The sequence below is a fragment of the Octopus bimaculoides genome, chromosome 27, assembly GCF_001194135.2.
Source record: "Octopus bimaculoides isolate UCB-OBI-ISO-001 chromosome 27, ASM119413v2, whole genome shotgun sequence".
Lineage (NCBI taxonomy): Eukaryota > Metazoa > Mollusca > Cephalopoda > Octopoda > Octopodidae > Octopus > Octopus bimaculoides.
The window spans coordinates 16,630,272-16,631,101 of NC_069007.1; the positions used below are offsets into that span (position 1 = coordinate 16,630,272).

The following is an 830-nucleotide window of genomic DNA, read 5'->3' on the forward strand; positions in this document are numbered from 1 at the left end:
TGTATGTAATATATGTAGGAAGTGAGTAATGTATGCAGAAAGTGTTTAATGTATGCAAAATGTGTATAATGTATGTAGGAAGTGTATAATGTATGCAGGAAGAGTGTGATGTATGTAGGAAGTATGTAATGTAGAAAGTGTGTAATATATGCAAAGGAGTGATTGCTTTTCAACAGTAAAGAGAGGAAATGAAAATCAATATAATCCTAACAGATGACCAAGTAATGCGTCAATTTGTCAGGTATGGCTTCTGATTCTCAAAGTCACTGTTAACAACACAAGATCACGGAAGAAGTACAGGAATGCTAAAATAATATTCAATAAATGGGATTACCACAAAATCAGTTTTGAACCACTTGAACAAGAGGGAAGAAAGAATTCTTATGGACTTACATAAAAATCAAGAAGGGCGTCCATTTGTTTCTGTAAAACAGGCAAAGTTTTCAAAAGCTGTAAAACAAAAAGAAATAAATTGTAGTAGTTAAGTTGGATTGCATGTTTTCACAACATTATTTGTGTATGTGTGCGTATGTACACACACACACACACACATATATCTTTTATCTTTTACTTGTTTCAGTCATTAGACTACAGCCATGCTGGAGCACCACCTTGAAGTATTATAGTCAAATGAATCGACTCTAGAAACACGTGTAGTCATTTTATTATCTTTATCTTATGATATTTACTTTGTATTATATTATACTCATTTATTGTGCTTTTCATTATAAATTTTTCTATATGTGACAGTGGATTTTCATCGATGAGTTCATGAACCTTGGTTCTTTCCCCTAAAACTATATATATATATATATATATATATATATATA

The 830-nt window shown here is 30.8% G+C and overlaps 1 protein-coding gene across 1 annotated transcript in view; it reads right to left on the reverse strand.

Moving 5' to 3' along the window:
* The window catches only part of LOC106877214 (phosphatidylinositol-binding clathrin assembly protein), a 91,224-nt gene that overhangs the window by 66,079 nt on the left and 24,315 nt on the right, over positions 1-830 (reverse strand). The window contains exon 5 of the mRNA XM_014926067.2: positions 394-450. Within this exon, the coding sequence (XP_014781553.2) occupies positions 394-450 (57 nt within the window). The remainder of the gene's footprint in view (positions 1-393; positions 451-830) is intronic.